The sequence below is a fragment of the Callorhinchus milii genome, unplaced genomic scaffold (genome assembly GCF_018977255.1).
Source record: "Callorhinchus milii isolate IMCB2004 unplaced genomic scaffold, IMCB_Cmil_1.0 Scaffold6, whole genome shotgun sequence".
Taxonomy (NCBI): domain Eukaryota; kingdom Metazoa; phylum Chordata; class Chondrichthyes; order Chimaeriformes; family Callorhinchidae; genus Callorhinchus; species Callorhinchus milii.
In genome coordinates this window covers 4,394,601-4,416,192 of record NW_024704747.1, presented here as the reverse complement: position 1 = coordinate 4,416,192, position 21,592 = coordinate 4,394,601, and the positions used below count along the sequence as shown (strand labels likewise).

General features: G+C 39.9%; 1 protein-coding gene across 6 annotated transcripts in view; it reads left to right on the top strand.

The window, feature by feature from the left end:
- The window catches only part of LOC103180464 (methyl-CpG-binding domain protein 5), a 103,976-nt gene extending 84,616 nt beyond the window's left edge, over positions 1-19,360 (top strand). For 4 of the 6 annotated variants that reach the window (XM_007896350.2, XM_007896348.2, XM_042336050.1 and 1 more), the window contains 4 exons: positions 4,936-5,150; positions 9,377-10,618; positions 16,908-16,981; positions 18,092-19,360. In XM_007896350.2, coding sequence (XP_007894541.2) covers positions 4,936-5,150; positions 9,377-10,618; positions 16,908-16,981; positions 18,092-18,221 — 1,661 coding nt within the window. In that variant the 3' untranslated portion in view covers positions 18,222-19,360. Of the gene's footprint in view, positions 1-4,935; positions 5,151-9,376; positions 10,631-16,907; positions 16,982-18,091 lie in introns of all 6 variants that reach the window. The other 2 variants (XM_007896349.2, XM_042336048.1) reach the window with 2 other exon arrangements.
- Positions 19,361-21,592: the final 2,232 nt, after the last annotated feature.

Below are 21,592 nucleotides of genomic sequence, written 5' to 3'. Positions count from 1 at the left end.
ACCTCTAGGCCAGAGGTACCAGCCTTCGGATGAAATGTTGAATGAAGGTCCAGTCTACCTGTTCCGTGTTCTGAAGGTGACAGATGAACAATAGGTTTTAAAGTAAGGGAGTTGGAAAAGTCACAGAAATAGTTATACTCTACAGATGGATTAAAAAAGATTACATTGAAATTTAAAAAGACAGTGTTTGGTTTTAATGTGTAAGAAGAAAACATACAGAACCATTTCAGACCACAGTGGGACCTGTTGGCAAATACCTTTAAACTAAGGGAACTCTCTTAGCTTTATCATTTACACCACATTATTCGTTTCTCCAAATCTTTCTTTTCACCCAGAAACAACAGGTCAAATTCATGAGACAACTCCCTTCACCCTTAATCTTTTGCGCCACCTAATGCATTACAAAGTTCAATTACTGAATGTAGGGATCTCTGTCTTATCTAGCTACGCAATTAGAATTGCACTTATATTATTTCTTGGAATAGGATAGGGAAATTTCCTGATCCATTTTCTCTTTAAAAAGTCAAACCCAATTTTTGGGGGAAAAAAGGAAAAGTAGACCACTAATATTTTGGTAAACATGCAAAGGGTCAGAACTTACAATATTGATCTGGTATGACAAGTGGTGGAATTGGCTTTGTTGGAAACTTTTATTCAATTGAATGCTCAGCACAGTAATTGTGGTGCAGCAATGTACCATTTAGAATTTCTATATCCTTTTTCTGAGCTATCTCGGGAACTATTTTAAGGGGATAATAATCCCTTTTAAAAAAAATGTGGTCACTCAATCCACGACTGTTTGTGGGACACTGCTGTGCGCAATTGGCTGCTGCATTTCGTCCACAAATATACAGTCAATTCACTTTACAACATATTCTGTGAAGCTCTGAGATGTTTCAACGACGTGATAAGGCGCTGTATCAAATGCAAGGATTATTATTATTTTAGGTTTGCATTTTTGATTAACAGGTCAGTTTTTATTTGGCAATTTGCCCTAGACTGTCACTTTGTAATCTATCCAGTGAAAATTAGATTGCAGTTATGCATTCTAAAATGCGAAGAGGCTTAATGTGCCATTACTTTATGTTTTACACCACCAGTACAGTCTGCATAGTTTATATGAGTTTCTGTATAACTATAATGCAAATTTTCTGTGTACCACTGAATGCAAAATCATTATCTCCATTGACGCCAGGTGATAGCTGCTTAAATAGGAGGTGTAATCAACTGAACTCCGTTACCATCCACAGCACTAAATTTCACGTTTTTTTAAAAAAAAAGTGCACATTTTCCATTGTGTAGATACTTTGGTTTCAATAAACCAACACACCAGGGAACCTTGCAACGTATCCAGTGCAAATGAGATTACAGGTTTATGCATTCTAAAATGTGAAGAAGCTCAATCTACTAATGTCTTGTGTTGTTGTTACACTACAAATATAGTCCAAAGTTTATATCAGTTTTTATGTAAAACTAATGCAAGTATACTTTTTTATATAGATTTTATATACAGGGTGACCAAAAAGTTGTGGTGCCATTACAATGTCTAATCAGTCTTAAAGAAATGATGTTTTTTAAGATAATAGGATAGCTATCACGACTTTTTGGTCACCTGTATGTATGTGCGTATATATATATCATGACTTTATAATTGCATTGCAACTGTTCCATCTACTTACTTTCTTGACCTTTTTTGCCAGCAATTGAATAAAGAGGACATCACATTCATTTTTTTTAGTCCCTCGGGTGCCTTGGCACATTCGGAAACCCATCACCGTGCTTAAGAGTATCCAAACCGAACTGAGAATTTCATGGCATCCCACCTACGCATGGAAATTCCAAAGGCGAAACTCGTTCTGAAACTGGCATTCCGAATTCCTCCCACAAGTGACTATCATGGACATGGTCCAGTTCAACTGTATCATAGCAATCAGTTTCATTTCATTTCTGGTCAATTTGTTGCCCACCTCACGGGTGGAAATGTAAACAAAATGGTGGTTTACTTCAGCGAGTACTCATTTCGTTCCTTGGAATGGGTTCACGTACTTGTATTGACATAGTTTAAGACAATCCTTTCAGGATAGTGCTAGCTTGTGGGCTTTCAGATGGATGAAGCAATCTGCTTATTGCAGTCCCATTCATGCATTTTGCATTGTGCCACTGAGTAATGGGACAGCTTTTATCCACAACCTCATTTACATTAAAGAACCCATCTTCGTCACATTAACTTCAAACAATCCGAACTAAATATGATCCCTCAAGATTTATATTTAACATCTGCTCACAAGGGTAGATCATGCACCAGGTGGCATTGAATTGCCAATCTCCCGCCTCTTTTTCCTGTAGGAAGGAAAATCCGCAGTGGATTTTTTTCAGATGTTTAAAACTCCAGTACCAACACAGCTATAAAATGATGGTAGCAGGAGCAGTTAAACCATGACCTACTTATTGCGACAATTCATAATCATGGAGTGTATTGGTTTAGAGGACCTGGGTTTGATTTCCGGGCAGGCCAAATCTTCGACAAGTTTCCCTACTCCACACACCTCTGTTTACCTCTCAGTAAGTAGGAACCCGGTTGTTAGTCAAATGACTGATCTCTTCAAAAAAATACATTAATAATAATAATTTGGTCATTCAATCCACGACTGTTTTTGTGCACCGCTTTGTGCAATTGGCTGCCGTATTTTGCCCACAAAATATACAGTCAATTCACTTTACAGTATAGTCTGTGAGGCATCTGAGACGTTTCAATGACGTGATAAGGCGCTATATCAAATAAAAGGATTATTATCTATACTAATAAAATGACAATATCGTGCGCTTCAAGAAGGATCTTAATAACCAATTGATGTCGAGACATGATTTATACCTCATCGGAAAGGTCTTGCATCTGAGAGTGACATGGGCATATTTTTTTTAGGGTCTCTCCTATTGTTCATGAGTTGGGACGTACGCACGTAGCCAAGCAGCGGCGGAAACAAAATAAAGAACACAGACGAAGCTAAGCCGCTAAGCAGCAAAATTACATTTTCAAAGCGCCTTTAACGTCGGGAGAACGTCCCAGTGATTATAAATTATACATTTATATTGATCATTATAAAGATGCCTTTGCGAAAATCAAACCTTTCAAGAATAAGTAAGTGTGTGCGTCTGTGTGTCAATCTACATTCCAGATTGGATTCCTTGGTTGCAAGAGAAGCTGCAACGGGTACAGCTAGTTTATTGTAAGTTTAATGGGTTAACCCTAACCCTAAGATGTGATGTAGTCCTTAATGAAACTTATTCTATGTTACTTTTCTATTGCTGAATACAAACTGATAATATTCATTCTTGTGTGTTCTCCATTCAACTTGTACATTACATGGATAAGTTAAAACAATCTTCTAAATATATTTGTGTAATCATGTGGATGATTTCAAGATGAATTGGAATGTAATTCTACTTTTTGGGGAAAAATTTACATTTTTTGCCCAATTTTATCTATTTTGACAGTGGACAAATGTATTTATTTTTAAGATATCTCAATATGTGTGGTTTTGTAAATGTATAAATTCTTCAAGTTCACCAGAAACATTTTAACTCCTGTTTTGAGAATCTCTATTGAGTATCTTTAGGTACAATCATTTCCTGAGCAATTTTCGCATCTTATGATCGTGAGAGAGGCTGCTTTTTTAATATAAAAAAGATTTTAAGAGCACCTTAATCCTGTTAAATGTGATGCTTTGAATGATACATTTTGTGTGAGCTATTTCACCATGTTGGACCAATTAAATGTTTCTTCATTTATATTGGAAACATTGCTAGAAACTCGTGTATTTGAAAGATTGCTTGGAATAATGTTCAGGACCCTAAAATGCAGTTTGCTAGCCCCCTTGGATCTTTGCCCTCCACCAGAACTTGCAGACCAGTTATTACAATTTATCTTTCATCTATAATCGTGTATCCAGCAATGTAGAATCCACATCACAGTGCTCAGTTGTCTGTTTTGCATTCAGAAAAAGACCACAGCCAAGCGATGGAATAAAATGAGAAACTTTTGTTTTACCACTCGAAAAGTTCATTATTTGTATGGTCTTCAATGTTCTTATTATAATAATAATAATAATTCTTGCATTTGATATAGCACCTTATCACGTCTTCGAGACGTCTCAAAGCATTTCCCAGAATATATTGTAAAGTAAATTGACTGTATTTTTTGTGGGCGAAACGCGGCAGCCAATTGCACACTGCAGCGTCCCAACAAACAGTCGTGGATTGAGTGACCAAATTATTATTATTGTCATTTGCCAAAAATGACAGAATGATTGGAATCTTGCAATCTCTTGACCACCCAAAAGTCATGCCATCTTTGGTAAAAACCCACAACTACATTAAGTGGAGACGGTAGCAGGACAGCGTGGTGCTTGTGTGGCCGTTGAAATATGGCCACGGTTTGCAGTTGCCTAATCAGCTGAAAATTGTGAAATCTGTAGCTTAGAACTGAAGCCTGTTTATACGAGAAAGGCAATTAATGTTCATTTTTATTGGTCTTACAGCTTGTAATGTTAGCACATTAATTGCCATTTTAGTTCAGTTGGGTACCCTTTTGCCTGGTTCAGAATGTTGGGAATTTCAGCCCATTTTCTAGTCCGCTTGCATAAAAAGCAAACCATTATAAAGTACTTGAGACGTTTCAACATAAGACACTTTATCCACTTCAAGTTTTTTTTTCGCTCACGTAGCAGTTGTGGTTGGTTAGAATGTATTTGTAACGGCTGATGAAGTTTTTAATATTTAATTAGTGCTTCTCAGTTTTTTTGGGGGGGTTTCGCTCCAGCTATTTGAAATGTTTGCGTGAGAAATGTGCGGCAGATACACAACAGATGTTCATATTTTCTAACCTCTGCAATTCTCCCATTGACCTAGTTTCTTCTGTTTTGTTCTTATATCCAGGTGATGTATCTTCATTAAACAACAGTTTGAATAACCCACAGTTGAGCAGTCTCCAGACCTTGATAAACAACAACCAGATGTTCTCTCAGAATCATCATTCGCTTCTACAAGGTCTACCCGGGTCCCAGGGTCTTCAGGGGTTTCAAAGTCACACTTCATATCCTGGCCCAACAAACCAACCAAACCCAATGGCCTGTCTTTTTCAGAACTTTCAGGTGAGCACTTAAAAAGCCTGTTTTCATTGCCATTTGCTTTGTTTGCATAAAGGTATAAGAATTTGTTAGATGAAAGAAGATCAAGGTCCATCCTGTTCACCTGCCACCAACCTGGCAGTCGCCTGCGCATGTAGTGTCCCCAAACTATATACTGCATTCCCAGATATTATTTCCTAACAGAAATCTATCTGATTTGTTCTTGAAAGAATAAACATTTCCCGTTTCCACCGTCTCCCTGTCCCATATATTTTACTGAAGTAGGGTTTCCGCAGATTTGTTCTGAATTTACTTCCCTTCAATCGCAGGCTGTGTCCTCTGGTTCTACTGTTCAGTACAAGATAAAAGAGCTAATCATGGTCTACATTATCTAGTACCTTTAGCATCTTGCCACTGGACTGAATTGTTTCTCAGTTGTGAAGTGAGCTGAACCTATTGATTGCAGTTAGCTGCAGAATCTGCTTCCTCCCATAACTATAGTTTTGCACAATTTGGGGGATGGGGAGGGTGGGGGGTGGAAATTGAGTGATGTTTAAGAGCTGTATTATGGATGAGTTTTGAATGAAGTGATTGCACTGCCTGAAAATGAACAGAATTGTGTCTGGTGAAAACCATGATCTTCTCAGTTCAAGTCATCGATAAATATCCATTTTCAATATTATTTCCATAACTGGGAAGGCTCTCCAAATGGCTTTTTTTCATTCCTAGACAGGATACAAGGCTTACAACAACAACTTGCATTTATACAGCGCCCTTCACGCAGGGTAGAGTCCCGGAGCACTCGACAGTGGTGGAGTCTGACCCTGAGCCAAGGGGAGAGGGAGTGGGGCGGTGACCATAAGCCCTATCAAAAAGGAAAGATTTTAGACAGGATTTGAAAGTGGAGAGGGAGCAGGCAATGCGGAGGGATTGCGGGAGAGAGTTCCAGAGCTTCGGGGCACAGTGGCTGAAAGCACGGCCACCGATGGTGGAGCAGAGGGGACAAGGGACGAACAGGAGCCAGCCGAGCGGAGGCAGTGGAGTGAGGGCTAAGAAAATCAGATAGGTAGGGAGGTGCGAGGGCAAGAAGGGATCATGAAGACTTATCGACGGTTCCCTCATTGCTGTCTGCTCTCTTTCTCTGTCTCAACCTTCTCTCTCTCTCTCTCTCTCTCTCTCTTATCACGATTACAGTACAATGGTCATTCCCTCTCTTGTTGCTCCCAAGCTTCAAATGAATCAATCCCCCACATTCTCTCCATCTTGCATCCTTATCACATTGATCCAAAACTCATTGCACCGCCAGCTACTTAACTTCATGGAATCCTGTAGGGTATTGGTTAGAGCATTCGCCTTTAAGCGAGAGGACCCAGATTTCATTCCCGGGCAGGGCAAAACCTTAGGCAAGTTTCCTTACACCACACGCCTCTGCTTACCTAGCAATAAGTAAGAACCCAGTTATTAGTCGATTGGCAGGATCATTTTCCGGGAGTAATAATACCTCCCGAAAAAAATGTGGTCACTCAATCCACGACTGTTTTGGGACACTGTTGTGCGCAATTGGCACTTTGAGACGTCTCAACGATGTAATAGGGCGCTATATCAAATGCAAGTATTATTAATATATGTTGGTTTTACTGCACTTGTGCTCCTTGGTCTTTCACCTGGGTTCGAAATAAAAAACAACATATTTGAACATTCTAGAATAAAGGTTTACCTTACCGTTCTTTCCATTTGGAAATTTTGCAGACTCTTAATTTGAAAACCCAGCAAAATATTGCTTTCCCTTTCTACCCACTTTGTAAAAATATTTGATTTGAATCTAAAAATACCTTTATTCATTCCAACGTGCATGCCATTTGAATGTTTTCAATTTATTGTCTAATTTCATTTGAGGTCGATAGCAAATATTACAAGACAGAATCATGCGGCACAGCACAATGTTGCCTTGGTGAAGCTAATTTTGCTGAGAGTATAGTGTGTGCGGTTTCTTTAGTTTGTGCTCAGTTCTGAGTGACTTAGTAAATGGGCTCGGATATAAATATTTCAAATTGACTCTTTTCATTATTTTGTGTCCAAATGGCTGAGAAAAATATATTTTCAGGAAAAACTGGCCATGCATTCATCACAATTCAGCTGGAAACAAATGAAAAATAACTATTACTGGAAAACAGTAAAGCCATATACTTTTTTTTTAACCATGAACCTATGAATAACTATGTTCTAATAGAGCAGAGAAAATTAGAAATAGGTCTAGTAGTAATAGATATGCCACTTTCAATTTCCAGGCTGTGCGGAAAGCAATTAAACAAAAGAACGCAGGGGCAGTTGGAGAAGTATAATCCAAGATCATGCTGGGACTTTATAGTGCATCACGCAGATCACCTACTGTCATCGTGCTGTTACCAACAGTATAATTACATTAGAAAAGTTAGAGAAAAGGGCATCTACACTGAACCACTGTGTAAAGATGATTGCTGTGAAAAGGATCAGAGAAACGTGAGCTTTACAAGCTTGAAAGGCTCTTCATTCTCAGCGAATTGAATGTAGGAATACTCGTCCTCATTTTCAAATCCCTCCTTGGCATCACCTTCTCCTGTCTCTGTGACTCTATTATCCTGGCCACTCCCTCGACCCGCTTCATTCACCTCTCCTGCCCCAGCCACCCCACCATCGGTGACTGAGCTTACAGCCATTCTACTCTTGCTCTCCGGAACTCCATTCCAGAGTCCCTCCATCTTGCCCTCCCTCCCCGCCTTGAAAAGCTGCGTTAAGACCCATCTCTTTGCCCGCTCGTCCAGACGCATATCCCGCTCCCCCCTTTGAGTTACCATGCAGCTGTGTGAAACGCTTTCTGATGTCCTGACATACAGGTTGCCATATAAATTGTTGCTGAAAAGGAGTTAGTTATGAGGACCTTGGTCAACCATGTGGAAATGTAATGGCATAAATGAGATGAGCTGAGACTTTCAGCTTAAAGTAAGATGAGAAAATAGAACCCTAGGGCATAAACGTAAGTGAGTGAAAAGTGCATTTAAAACCGTGATCAGGAAGAAACATATTTACTGAACTGATAACATAAAGTAAAATAATGGAAAGAGAAGTACTGACTGAGGGTGACTCAAAATACTGTGAGATGGCAAGAAAAGAACTGCAGTCTAGAACAAGTGTGTTCTGTATAGTGTTGGGAATACAACAACAACAATAAATTACACTTGTATAATGTCCTTCACGTTGGAAAGATGTCCCAGGGCTCTGGACAGTCTAGGATTTTTGGACCCGAGTTGGGGTCTGTGGGGGTGGGAGGATGGCTGAAGGCACGGTCGAAGAGGAAGGTCATTGGACGGGACTGAAGGAGGCAAGAAAGGGGGTGAGGCGGAGGGATTGCAAGATAGAATTCAGGAGTACAGGGCAGAAATGTTGAATGCCCGATCACCAATGGTGGGGCTGGAAGGGCAGGAAATACAGTCCCAATCTTCACTAAAACTAGTGCCAGGACCAGATTTCTTAACAAGGAATTGGAATGGGCAATGGTGATGGAAAGCATTTCGTTAAATGCTGAGATAGTCTCTGGCGAGTACTTCACAGGCCCCATGAAGCTGAGCTCTCAATTGCTAAGCTTGGTTGACATTGTTTGTAACCAGAAATCATAACCTTCTGTGCGTCCCATAGTCTGGCCATCTTTTTCTGATATTTTTGATTACTGCTGTGTTTGGTTAGTCCTAAAACTTAATTCCAAGCAAGGAACATGAAGATTCTCCCCCAAACTGTAGACATGACCCAAATCAGGCCATGACTCAATTCACTTTAAAATCCTTTGGAATGATAAGTCTTTTGAGAAGATGCATGCAATGGAATTTATGAGAAGTTTAACCATTTTGATAGCTAATCGTTTAAAGTGAGGGATTTTTGTAGTTTATAAACGTGAGTTATGGCCAATTTGAAACGTGCAGTTTACAAGTACCTCCACTTCAGAATTATAACAAAATATGTATTATAATAATAATAATCCTTGCATTTGATATAGCGCTTTTCATGTCTTCTAGCGCTTCACAGAATATACTGTAAAGTGAATTGACTGTATATTTGTGGGCAAACGTGGCAGCCAATTGCGCACAGCAATGTCCCACAGACAGTCGTGGATTGAAAATGACCAATTTATTATTGTTATTAATATAGTATTGTCAAATGATAGAGAAATGGTGTGCTGTAACTGCTGCAGAACGTGTTAAACTCTTCTCCCTCCCCAGGTGAACATGGCTCAAGATGGCACCCTTACAAACAAGCCTGTCAATTCCCACCCAGGGCCAATGCCGCTCCCTGAGAACTCCAACCCTGCTGGCTCTACGTTCCACAATCCGTCTGGTGATAAATATCGAACTGAGCAGGCTCAAAGTCAGCAAGCCCGAGAAGAGGTGCCAAGCGTAGGTCCCAACGATCCTTCCGTGGACGCCATCTATAAAGCTGTGGTGGATGCTGCAAGCAAAGGAATGCAGGTGGTGATCACCACAGCGATGAGCAGTACTTCCCAGATGAGCCCAATCCCAGCCCTGAGTGCCATGAGTGCCTTCACTGCTTCCATTGCAGACCCTGTGAATCTATCCAACGCAGTCAATGCGGTGATTCACGGGAAAAGACTCTCCGGCCTGGAGATTGACAGCCGGAACAACAGTCAAAACAGCCTGGCAAACAGGCACGTCAGAGGGGTAAGGTTGAGAAAGAATTCCGAGCAAGTGAAAAACACTCACGAAGGGGAAGGGTTTGAGTACTTTAAATCGCCGGGCCGCAATACCCCGAAAAAACAATGGGAAGTTGAGCAAATTCCAGTTCACGACGGAACGGTGTGGAAATGCGAGAAGTTTCTTGAACACTCTGGCCACGTAAATCACAGTCCTTCTGCAGACCGACTCAATAGTGCCTCGATCCTATCTTCTCTTCATGGCGGGGAGCAAGCTGACTTAGTGTTACAACAGAAAACCTGTCAGATAGACAGAAGATTTCTCGAGGACAGCTTCAGGTTCAGCAGTCAGAAACAACACATCATCAACATCAAAGAAAGGTTAGAGAACACTGTGGAAAGATGCACGCACGTCAACGGGAACAGGTCTCAGCAGAACAGGAACTTTGGTGAGTTGCTACCGGCCCCAAAACAGGAACTGGCCATGGAGGAGCAGTCACCGAGCTCTTCAACCAGTCTGGAGGGAATGCCGGGTTCTTTGGCACAAGACTACATTCAGTTTAACGGAGATTACAATTCAGAACACATCAACGGATGTGCCCCAAGTCCTTCAGACACTAAAAGCATCAGCAGCGAAGATGACTTGAAGCACCCAGATTCTCCCTCCAACGACCTGATACACTATAGGCCAAGGACGTTTAATGTTGGCGACTTGGTCTGGAGCCAAATCAAAGGGTTTCCTTCGTGGCCTGGAAAACTGGTGCGAAAAGATGAAGTACACAATTCCTGTCAGCAGAACACTGAAGAGGTCAAGGTAAATAGCACTGTAAGCATTACCATTCCACCTAGAGTTGACGTATCAGTTGGCACTGTGACTCACTGGGAATGCTGTGACTTGCTTCATTTCTAAGACTGTTTGTTTCAGTGATTGGTAGTATATAATTCCTCGCACCACAGTGGAACAAACAACATTTCGGCTGCTGAGGGCCGGGTGCCCTATTTGAGAAACGTCCACAAGCCACAAAAGCAATATTTTTGTTGTTTCCCATCCAGAAACATAACATAACAGCATTTTACGTGTTGTGGAGGGAGCGGTTGGGCCAGATTAAAAGCCAATAAGATGACATAAAGTTATCTTCAGTAGAACTGATATTCTTTAGCAGAGGGTGTTCATTTCACTGATACTGGAGTTTTATATAAAGGCTAATGAATATTATAATGGATATAATGGAAATAAGGTCAAGAAGTTCACAAACAGGGTAAGGTACCCACTAGTCCAACCCAAAATTGAATATAAGCTGCATTCATTTGAGGCCAACAGTTAGTTGTTAAATATGAACGGAATATCTTTTAAATAATAATAATAATAATAATAATAATAATCCTTGCATTTGATATAGCGCTTTTCACGTCGGGAGGACGTCCCAAAGCGCTTCACAGAATATACTGTAAAGTGAGTTGACTGTATATTTGTGGGCGAACGCGGCAGCCAATTGCGCACAGCAATGTCCCACAAACAGTCATAGATTGAAAATGACCAATTTAATTATTGTTTTTGTTTTTTTGGAGGGATTATTATTAGGCGTGTGGAGTAAGGAAACTTGCCCAAGGTTTCGCCCTGCCTGGAATTGAACTCAGGTCTCTCACTTGCAAAGCGAGTGCTCTAACCACTGAGCTACAGGACTCCACAAAATGCTGTTTACTTTCTACTCTCTGTAAATTAAAAGATCTTTTTAATTTTATAATCAACAAATATGCACTCTTACACTTAAGTATGGAACTGTTATGAGATGACATAAGGTTATCTTTAATAGATAACTACGTTATAGTGGTGTAACTTCTATTCAATAATAATCAAACTGATGGTGATATACAAGCTTGAAGGCTCCGACTTTTAATGGGGGGGATAAAGAAGGCAAAATATCAGTGAATGAGTGATTCATTATTTATTAGAAACTTAATATAATGTAGTGTAACTTGTCAACTAATCTATTTCTTAAATTTTTTTGTGTTTAAAAAAAATCTCATTCAAGTTTACATTCTTATTACAGATAGAGTAAGTATAATGTCTTATTATTTTAATTTGCGCAGGTTAGTGAAAGGATATTTTGCCTCTTCTGCTTTGATGAACATGCTTTGCTTTCCAGATATTCTTTACATCGCGTGAATGCTGTGTCATGTAAATTGAAATGCTTTCTTCCTAACCTTTCTATAAATTCAGGGACATTTCCAGTTCACGTGTAGTGAAGGCAGTTGGGTAAATTATTTTTTTTGATATATTTTGACATTGCATTTTAAACCATTAATTATTCATTTCAATTTGCAGATACAGACAAACCTGTCAAAGCAACTGCTTCTATTCAGCAACCACCTGTCTAATGAAACCACTGGCCACTCAGTCATGATTTTATCATGAAGCAGTCATGATTTTGTATTTTGTAATTGATTTATTAATAATAAATAACCCTTGCATGTGATATGGCACCTTATCACGTCTTCGAGACGTCTCAAAGCGCTTCACAGAATATACTGTAAAGTGAATTTACTGTATATTTTTTGTGGGTGAAATTATTTTTCTGGGTATGTATGTGTACTGTATTTTTCTATACACTTAGAGCTTAGAAATTCCACACACATCAACGAATGCCTACTCATAAGCCACCCTCACATAAAGGTCACTTTGGTCCAGTCCCCCGAGCAGTTGCTGAAAATAGGTTTGACTGTACATTAGTTTAATATTTGAATTGAACATAGAGCCACTTTTGATATTTATTTTGCCCATTTTCCTCCTTTCTCCTCCTGAAATTACTGAGAGTCAACACTTGTCCCAATTGGCCACACGTACGCCCAGGCAGTAAGGATTTGTGGGTTATTTGGCCTTAAGGGAACATCAAACCCTATACTATTCCTGCACTGTTCCTTTTTTCCTAGGTTTGTGCTGGTGAATATCCAGTTTCTTGATCAGCCAATATTCTTTTGTTAGACTTCTTTGAAGTTATTGCTGCATTTCTTTGAAATACAGTAAACCTCACAAAAGTCGGATCAGTTGGGACCACACATTTAATTTAACATGACTTATGCAAAGTATGAGTTACGTCAACCTGGCATAGAATATAAACTCTTGAACGGGACTTGGGCAGGTGTACAATTTATACAGATCAGACTTATGCCAGTTTGACATTATTAGGATTCTGTTTTCATTCATCCCCCAAAACATATTGTTCACCGAGCACTTTTGCAATATGTGGAACAATTAAGATTGAGGAGCTATGAAGGAAAGCATTAAAGTATTTTGGATTCGCACTTTTGTGAATAGATAATGACCTGGCTGTTTGTGAAGAATATTTAAGTACTACTGGTCTAACGTTTTGCTAATTATATTGACTATTTCTATGGAAAAGATAGCTTTGAAAAATACCCGATTCAGCAAAGGTCTAAATTTATTCAACTCTGATCCAAGCGTGCAATTGTTTTCACCCAAATGCTTCATGCATTTGACAGGCTCCAACACTATTGATCTTCCTATTTGGTTTTATAAAACTTCTTGCCGTTTTTATTGTTGAATAGAAGCAATTAAATGCTAGTTGTTGGCAGGCGTATGTGTGTGTGCGCGGGTGAAAATCCACGGAGTGTACCAATTTATTCTAGAAAATAATAATAATAATCCTTGCGTGTGAAAATAAGCGAGTTTGTGAATGGCACGAGCCATGTAATAGACCCTCTCGCAGGTCGCCCTGCCACCTCTTCCACTGGTACTGCTGGTGACCACCGACAACAACAACAAGATTTCATTTATAGAGCGCCTTTCACGTCGGGAAGACGTCCCAAGCTGGGGGTTGGGGTTAGGAGGGGTGGAGGGTGGTGGTAGGAAGGCGTAATCAAAAAGGAGGGTCTTGAGAGGAAAGGAAGGGGGCGAGGTAAAGGGACTGAGATTGAGTTCCAAAGGCCGGGGGCAGAAAGGAAGGCTGAAGTCCCAACCGCCAATGGTGGGGCGGTCAGGGAATGTGAGTCAGGCCAGAGAGTTTGCCGAGCGGGGGGAGCTGACGGCCTGGCATGGGGGTTAGCAGGTCACAGAGTTTCGACGCAGCAAAAGGCATTGGAGATATTACACAATGCAATCAGGGCGAGTGGGCAGAGTGTGATTATTTTACAGTCAGTTGTTGGCAGAGTTGTGTGCTGCACCACAGTGTCAGTGCAGTCAACTGAGTGATGCTTGAAACGCAAAGCAGCTCAACAAGACATTTCTGCTTGTGCAAATTTGGGAGGAAACAGATTTACACTTTTTAATTACAAGAATAGGTTCTTTTTTTAAATATTAAAAAAAAAGCAGATACATGCTTATTTTAAGCACCCAACGCCAAGTAGAGCCTGAAATATTTACTTGAGACGATGGCAGAAGATAGTCTGGATTCATCTTTTTCTCATGGCGTGCGGTCAAAAGGTAATTTCTGCTGGTGGAACGAAGTGTACACACGTTGTTATTTGTGTGCTAATGTGTTGTGCGACATCAGACCTAACAGCTGGTGTCTACAAATATGTTGAGAGCAAAGTCTTGCCAAAAATCATTGCATGCAAAATAAACTACACATGCACTGAGCTGCGAATTAGTGGCGTGCAAAAATAGTCACACAGAGAGGCTGGATTCGTGTGAAATTCTGGTCAAGCAACCAGCATGTGGAGGCAGCTGTGTGGGTGGTGGGTAGGTGGGTGGGTGGGTGGAAGGGAGGGTAGGGGCTGTGTGGATGGGTGCAGGGTGTGAGGGTGGAGGTGGTGAGAGTTAAGGAGTGAGTCTCTTTAAAATCTTGGATAAAGCCCTGGTTGTCGGTAACAGAAGTGCAATTATCCAACCCACCTTTGTTCATTCAAATCCATAGTTTGGTCAACTAAAATCAGTCTTAGTGAATTAAAACTGCAGCAACACCCAATAAGTACAGACAGACAGACAAGCAAATGGACGTGTCTAGTATTTAAATTTTTCGACAAATCAACGTTCAAAATCAAAACCAGCGGTGGTTGGGGGTGGGCGGGGGGGGCATTATATCAAAAATATTCACTCTCGTGCCTAAACCAGAACGCAAGTTCATCCCTTGTTTTTAGTTGGTTGCATGAAGTAATGCAAATACTGTAGTTCAAACCTGCCCTCTTGAGCTCCTTAAGATTAGATCTCTGGCATTCCAGCGGTTATAGAAAATATACCCCACCTGTGAGAACAAACACAAAACTCCCTTCACTGAGGTCGAGCCTTTGCTGCATTCTCATGCTTGAGTACTTGAAAACTATGAGTATTTTGAATGTTATAACTCGGTGCGTGTGTAAATGAGCATTCCACGTCCTGAAAGCATGTCGTGCCAAAGGCCAGAGGTTTTCCAAGGCAGCGAGTTTAAGGGTGATATGAACTGTGGTTATCTTCAGGCGGATAAAGCATCGCTTTTGTTTGTCCGCTGACCCAATGTTGCAGTATTGGCTAAGAATTGTGCCGGTAAAAGCATTAGCAGTCTCTCCAGCCCCGTCACTTATCAAAACCATGTTGAGGAAGTTGATCCGTTCGAGCCAAATGGTTTCTTTTAAACAAACATTCCCATTAATAGGGTGTGTATTCATCTGCGGATGTCTATTTAGTATTCAGATACTTCTATTGTGTTTCAATGAACTTTAGTTAATATTTACAATATTTCGCCCACAAAATACACAGTGAATTCACTTTACAGTATACTAGCTGTATCGGTTACACCCTCCTACCCCCACCCTCCCTGCCCTCCACCCCTCCTGATCTCAACCCCCAGTTTGGGTGCATATCCTTGGTGGTCCAACAGTTTGGGACATCCTCCTAACATTAAAGGCGCTACACAAATGCAGTTTGTTATTGTTGTTATCATATGTATAGTAATAATTTTCCTTGCGTTTGATATAATAATCATCCTTAAACTTGCTATAGCACCTTCACATCAGGAGGATGTCGCAAAGCTCTTTAGAGAATATACTGTAAAGTGCAGTGACTGTCTGTTTTGTGGGCGAACTTATAGTGCCTGTAAGGCGAGTCGAGTAAGTGTTGCATTCTGATGAAATCTTCAGAGGATCTGCTTTGGAAGAATTACTTGGCCTGGGAATGGGGAGGGAACTGAATTAACATAAGTATTGACGGTCGTTAACCCTGAATTAACTTGAGCATAGAAAGTCATTAACCCATGCTGCATCACAGATCTCATTTCAAATCTACATTCTCAGGATCAGACTCTTAACTCGTTGACGCTGGGTTCAATGGGTTTAAGCAAAAGATGGGTAAATAGGAACATTAACATTACTTTAGAAGGTGTCTGTCAGTCTGTAAGGTCAGGCACAGGTTGGTTCTGGGATCAGTGCACACGCTCAAGAGTTCTTCCATAACAGAAATCTTCTTTTGCAGATATTGCCCATAACATTTCCTTGGCGTTGGCCTGTAGGGAATGTTTTTTTCAGGAGTGACGTCAGCCAAGGGTTTCCCGTCAGCATGTTTGCTTTACGGAATGGGGATCTCACAGAGACAGGTTCGAGGGGAAGTTCTCTTATTTCCCCTTCCCCACTTCCTATTCAATTCTTAACCATTCTTCTCTGCTGAATATTAGCCTTTTGAGAGAAAACGAGAATCGGAACAGATTCTAGGGAGCAGATGCTTTGAAAAGAATTCACTCACTTGCCTGTCATCAGCTCAGTATATCTGCCCCATAGAGACAATAAAGACACCTGCAAATGATGATTTCTCTGAAACCCAAATCATTATTATTATCATTATTATGATAAAGGGGAACCTTATAGATGGGTATCTATCTGCTATGATAGATATCTATCTACAGAGGCTGACTTCTTTGAAGTTGATCTATTTTATGCTTAAAAATGACACTGACAGTGACATTCACTCTTAAAGTATGTGTTCGTGGTTGATAGTTTCACACAAAGGTGCCACGTGCGCCTGTGAGAGATGAAATGGCCTGTAGCAATCGGCATGGTTCATGCCATCTATAAAATACACCCGGGAGCTCTCCGTAACAAACAGCTGTAGAGGCCTAGCAGTGGAGTAAAGCACCTGTTAAAGATTGCAGGTAACATGGTTTGGTGCTCATACCCAGGTGCAGCCTACGAAGCTGAAGACGCTCTCCGAGGGTCTGGACGGGCAGCACAGAATCAGGAAGAGCAACTGGAAGTAAGGGATACTTTACAGACTGATCTCATAGAGGAATAAACAACCCTGTTGATTAATGTCAATTCATAGCCGAAAAAACTCTTAAGAGTGTCCAGTTACTATGTTGCATTGGACTCAGAAAGGCAGCTATGGTAACATGAACATATCAGAAACTTTATCCACATGGTTACTCATACGGCATCTTGGTAAACATACCCCTAAAAGCTTTGTAATCAGTTTGCGAACCAAAAAAACGTATTTCCTGAAGTATGGATGAACTCAGACTCCCTGCTTCAGGTTATTACCCTGTGCCACAGATGCTTTCTTGAAATGAACTCATGTGTAGTTGAGAGTTATTCGGTGTACAGACAGAGATTAAATATGTTGTGACTTTAGCAGTGCTCTCCATTGATTTATGATGTGTACTCTCTTCACTGCTCCTGTTGGGCTCGGTAGGTGACAAAACATGAGCACTGGGATTTTCACTGATTTTATTCAGTTACATGGTAAATTAATTTGAATATTGACACAGTTTTTGTAAAATGGCGAAGTCACTTCTACGAGGTATGGAACGAAATCTATACAACTGGAACTGTCTGCATAGTTATTTTAAAACTGTTCTATTGGGACCATAAATGAATTGGATACATATTTATAAAATACAATCATAATGTTCAGAAATATTTCAAATTCCAGTGTATAAAGTGTAATCGGTTGACTCCTGATAAATGGCTAACTATTANTTTTTTACCGTGGGACATGATTTGGTGAGTGATTTTATGATATCATGTTTGAATCCTGTTTTGTCTTGGAGTCCAACTTACTCCAATCATTTAAAGTTGAATAGTACAATTTGAGACCGCTTTCAGTCCGTTCCACACTCTAAAGCTACAACATACACAGTTGAGAATGCTTGACAGTCGGCAAACAGTTAATACAATGCTTGCAACAAAAAAAGTCTGTGAATGTACAGTTGTTAGGTTATGTTTGTAATTCAGGTCGCAAATGCATTCTGCTTTCAACAGCAGTGATATATAGATTTATCTTGTCAACTCTATTTCGTTTAATCTCATGATAGAAACTAAAGGCATTTGCTGCTCATTAATTTGCACTCTGATCTTGATTTTACAGACCCACCAGCCTCCGCAAAAGGAAAGACAAGTCAAGCCACCAAAAGCCAAGAGGCGAAAAATCTCTAGATAACGTTGAATATCTGTCTCACCAATGTAGACCAATAGGGTGGAACTGTATGTATATATAGAGTCTTAATTATCCACAATGCTGCAAGGTGCTAAATGAACAGTGGTAAAGTGTTTCTTCAATCATGAGGCTAAATTATATGATGGGTAGCTCCTCAGAACCTTTGTGAGAGATCATGATTACAGTTTGTCTACTGCTTGCCTAGAAAGTGACATTTTCTACAGCCCGAAACGATCATGAATATCAAAATCCGAAGACAGTCCAAATGTTTCTGGCGAATTGTCATAACTGTATATAGATATGCAAAATCTCATGGTATATCAGAAACTGTAAATATTGTATAAAAATTGTCATGTACAAGCATACTTAATGCACACTTTATCTTTTATTGTACAAAATAGTGTACAAAATTCTTTGGTTTCTATTGAGTACACATACAAGAGACTACCAGTGTAAAGAGGATAAATAAAATGCAGCTTAAAGCTTTTATATGTAAGATGCTGTTTTTGTATTTAACAGCAGACAAGGCATGGTTATGTGATAACTTGAATATGGCAGACACTTCACACCGCCAATGTTCATTTCTATTCCGTTTAGAATTCTGTCCTTTGTGCAATGGCATGGAGGTCCTCTAAAGTCCCACATGCAAACCCCCATGTAAAATGAAGCCTCTTTCTTGCCCGTCTCTTATTCTCCCACCTTTTTTGTTCTGAATTGCCGTGTTCTGTTTTTCGATGGTATTATTGTCCCATGTTTTTCTCAACCCCCCCCCACCAGCAGATTTGCTGGTTTCATGTCAAAACAAATGTTTTATTCATCAAAGACGGGCGTTTTCATATTTAGTTTTGCGTTTCTTTGCTTTTCCTCTCCTGAATTTGTCTTGTAATAATCGACTTTGCTCTTTTTTGTTTTGACATTTAACAAATTGATTTGTATTTTTTTTCACACGTGTGTGTGTATACTTTACATTAGTACATTATGTAAAGTATTTTGTGCACTTGATTTTAATTGGTTGATGGCATTGATGTGGGTGCTAGGAGTAGTTTGTTCCAGTCCATATAAATTCTCTTTAGGGTTTTATGGTTTCATGTAAAGGACAGTAATTGTAAATATTGTGAGCATTAAAAGGTCGTGCAGTCGTAACATTTTTAAGAATGTTGCACCTACTTTACAATTAAAAACTGGTCACTCATACTTGAATTTGTGCTTGTGGAGCTATTCTTTGCCAGTCTTTTCATGGTAAAACAAGAGTCTTCGCCCAAGATAATATATAGACCTAATTTTGAAATCCTCTTTTTAAACTTCTGTAATTTTAAGTAGCTTCTAAACTCGGAAGCAAATACACAAGTACAATCAGTTAAAATAATTGTCTTGATGCCTTCAGAGGGAGGTTCCAATTTTTTTTCACAAAACTAGTCTTCTACAAATAGCAATTGAAGCTAAGAGCACAACAGTATTTAAAAGGGAATTGGATAAGCATTTGTAAGGAACAAATATAAAATGGGAAAGAACGGGGAATATGACCTAGAATTAGTTTCAGAGTAGAAGCTAACACAAGCCTAAGCCACTTAGCAGTCCCATGCTTCTAATTTATCGTGACGCTCAGTGAAACTGCTTGCATTTTGTTACTGAAAATGCACAATCATTATCACATTTTCAATGGAGTCGATATACAATACCGCCCAGAGGCACATGAGGAGAAGCATTCATATGACATTAATTTAAGCTTTGTGGCTGAGACAACAAAAGGTAATACCCATCTTACATCGAATTTTATTAAAAATCGAATTTTTAACTCGTTTTCCTTTCTGGTACTGATCTATTCCAACCAATTGACCGAGGACGTTGATTGTTTTGTTCAGGCCTTTGCAGGTCGAGCCATCATTGAACTGAAGTCCAGATGTAGCAGCTCATTGATGGATGGACCCGCATTATTTATCCGAAGCAGAGGTGTGTATTAAACTGTGCAATGCTGTACTGTACATTGTTAGCAATCTTGCTGTGTCAGAAGCAATTAACTTTATTTGGTGCATCTGGAAAAGAGATAGAAATTAAATTGTGTTATTGCCTGGACAGGTTCATAAACATTATTTAAGAGTAATCTGAAATAGTGAATGTCTATAATGGCTACAGAGAAAGCTGACATGACACTGTGGTGCTATCTATTAGAGGAGTAATCATTAAACATTAGTCGTTGCACCATTTGACCAGATTCAAATTGTTTCTGTGACAGCCATCAGGCATCAAATATTGGTGTATAAAGCACTATAACTTCTAAACAGGAGATTAGACTTGATGGAAAAAACACTGGCTCAGGCATCAATTGCCTCTGAAAAGTCCCCGCCCCCCCACACACACATCACAGACGCCAAACCATAGGCAGTATCTCCAATAAAAGACATTCAATGAGATTTCTTACAAAAGTCGAAAATTGTTGAGAACTACAGATGAAAGAACTTAGAGAACTACAGATGAGAGAACTACAGATTGAGAATTTAGAGGAAAGTTTAATCCTTTGACCTTCTTACTGTGAACATCATTCGACTCTTTCAGATCCCTTACAGGCATGATCCACTATTACAGATGGAGAGACAGGTTTGTTGCACTGCTCCTCAGGTTTTCCATTTGATGGCTCGAATCCTAGAGGGTTGTAGGAACCAGGCAAGGTTTTCTCCATGGATACCTTGCGGGCATCATGAAGTCTTCTAACCTGAAATGAAAAAGATCCGTACATTGAGCCTGTTAGTATGCACCATTCTGACTTGGATGTAACCGCTGTTCTTTCTGCGTGTTCACTGAGAAGACATACAGTCACTCTTTCCCCTAACCTATGACCACTGACTGGAAATTCAGTTGTGATTGCCCTATAGTGACCAAAGTCATGAAAACTCTCGGCAAGTTATACATATTGTTTCTCACTTGATGCTGACCTGACATTGGACAATTTGCCAAATTCTGGACATTCTGAAATGCTGCATCAATGGAGTAAATCTGACGTCTTTGTGTATCTAACATGATGCTAAAAAAATGATGTTGTGATGGACACTATCATACTTCAGCGACTGAAATGGGTGTGAATTAGCTTGATGCCACAGCATAATTTACTAAACTTCGAGTGACAGTAGGCTCAAACACTCCACTTACCATACTTTCACTGATGATGTTAATAAATATTATGAACAGCAGCGGGGAGCAGGTCAGATCCCTGCGGAAATCCACGTGTTACTTATAGCCCAGGTGGAGCTAATTGACAATATTCATTACTATTTCTCTGCATTCTATTATCGAGCCACTTTTCTATCCAAATCACACCCGTTTGGTTGAAATTTCTTTTTCTGAAGAAACTTGTTAAGCTTTTGAAGCGCAAAGCGATATATTTTTTTTACTTGGTCACAACCAAATTTGACAGGGAAGGAGAGTCGTTGTCTCAAA